This window comes from Sinocyclocheilus grahami, unplaced genomic scaffold (genome assembly GCF_001515645.1).
Source record: "Sinocyclocheilus grahami isolate Dianchi unplaced genomic scaffold, SAMN03320097.WGS_v1.1 scaffold1134.1, whole genome shotgun sequence".
In the NCBI taxonomy this organism is placed as follows: domain Eukaryota; kingdom Metazoa; phylum Chordata; class Actinopteri; order Cypriniformes; family Cyprinidae; genus Sinocyclocheilus; species Sinocyclocheilus grahami.
In genome coordinates, this window is record NW_015506313.1 from 1 (window position 1) to 1,664 (window position 1,664).

Genomic DNA, 1,664 nt, shown 5'->3' on the forward strand with positions numbered 1-1,664 from the left:
TTTTGTTATTTTTATTTCTTATGCATCTTTTCTGATCATCGTTGCATATATAAACTGTACTATAGAAATAAACTTGCCTTGCCTTGACAAATATTGCATCAGTATTATTTTAGCGTCATTATAGTTTCTGTTAATATTTTGAATTAGATTGTATTTTTTTTATATTTTGTGCTTACACTTTAATTTTAAGTTTCAGTAATTTTGTTGTTTTTTTTAAATGTATTATTAAGTTTTATGAATATAATAAGTTTTAGTTATTTTAGTACATCGAGCAACTAGCTGAATTTTTCTATATTATATTATAATTTTTAATATATTTGATAAATATTTATAATTTTTCTAAATATTATAATATAGCTTTTTTATATTTTATTTTATCTCAGGTAACATTTATTTTATTTCAAGTAACAAACATGCTTTCTTAAGGTTTTAGTTTGAGTGAACTATAATAACCCTGTATTGAATGCACTGTAAATATTTGATCCACCCCGTGGTTAAAGACTTTGACTCACGTCTTCAAACCCTCAGCGTTATCCATCCGCAGCACGTAAAGTCTCCCGGCGTGTGAGCTGAGCTGATGCGGTGTTTTCTGCGCAGATATCGATGAGTGTGTGGAGGGGAGGCACTACTGCCGTGAGAACACACAGTGTGTGAACACCGCCGGCTCCTTCATGTGCATCTGCCACACCGGATTCATCCGCATCGACGATTACTCCTGTACAGGTGAGAGACACAGACTCCCATCACGTCAACACCCTCACCTTCACTTTTCATACAGCTGCTGCTTAACGTCTGAGACGTTTCACGACTCCATTCACATTGACAGCCCGAGAAAGAAACCATGCTGACCGGATCGCAGTGAATCTGGCTTTTTCTCATTGCAAATACCGTAGAGATGAAGCACGTCAGCCAACATGCTGCAGTAAAGGCCTGGCCTGTTTCATATTTGTGCTGTTTTAGGCTTCTAATTATATTAATCAAGCTGATGTATTAGATACACACTGATAATTATCACAGCACAGAGACTCGGCCAATCACAGGCCAGAGAGTCGAGACAAACAAACCAATCACAGAGCAAAACAGCTTTAACTAATTAGATCAGTGCAAAAATGCATCATTTGACTGATGACATGCACAGATAAACTGAAATAATTTATGAATGACTTTTAATTCAGATATTCATATTTTATAGTTTATGTATATATACACAATTATGTAATATATATAATAATACAATATAGACATAATTTATATAGTATGTCATTTTAAAAATATATAATATAATGTCTGTGTATAATGCGTGTATATACATAAACATTATATTATATATTCTGAAAATTATACAAATAATATAAATATTTAATACAATGTCTGTGTGTATGTTTATATTATATTGTAAAAAATACATAAGAAAATACACATATATTATGTATATTAAACGCCTTTAAAATTAAATAAAATAATTTAAATAAATAAATAAATATATAGATTATGCTATATTTATTATATTATATAGAATAAATATATATTTTAAAAAATGTATAACTATGTAATATAATGTCTATGTATATATTTGTATACATTTTTTATGTAATAATGTATTTCTAGTAATTAATAATATATTTCTAGATTTTTTCATTGTTTACATATATCTATATATATAT

At 29.0% G+C, this 1,664-nt stretch overlaps 1 protein-coding gene across 1 annotated transcript in view; it reads left to right on the forward strand.

Annotated features, from left to right (window-relative positions):
* Window positions 1-549: 549 nt before the first annotated feature.
* The window catches only part of LOC107567206 (protein kinase C-binding protein NELL2-like), a 38,194-nt gene continuing 37,079 nt past the window's right edge, over window positions 550-1,664 (forward strand). The window contains exon 1 of the mRNA XM_016252847.1: window positions 550-723. Coding sequence (XP_016108333.1) covers window positions 672-723 — 52 coding nt within the window. The 5' untranslated portion in view covers window positions 550-671. The remainder of the gene's footprint in view (window positions 724-1,664) is intronic.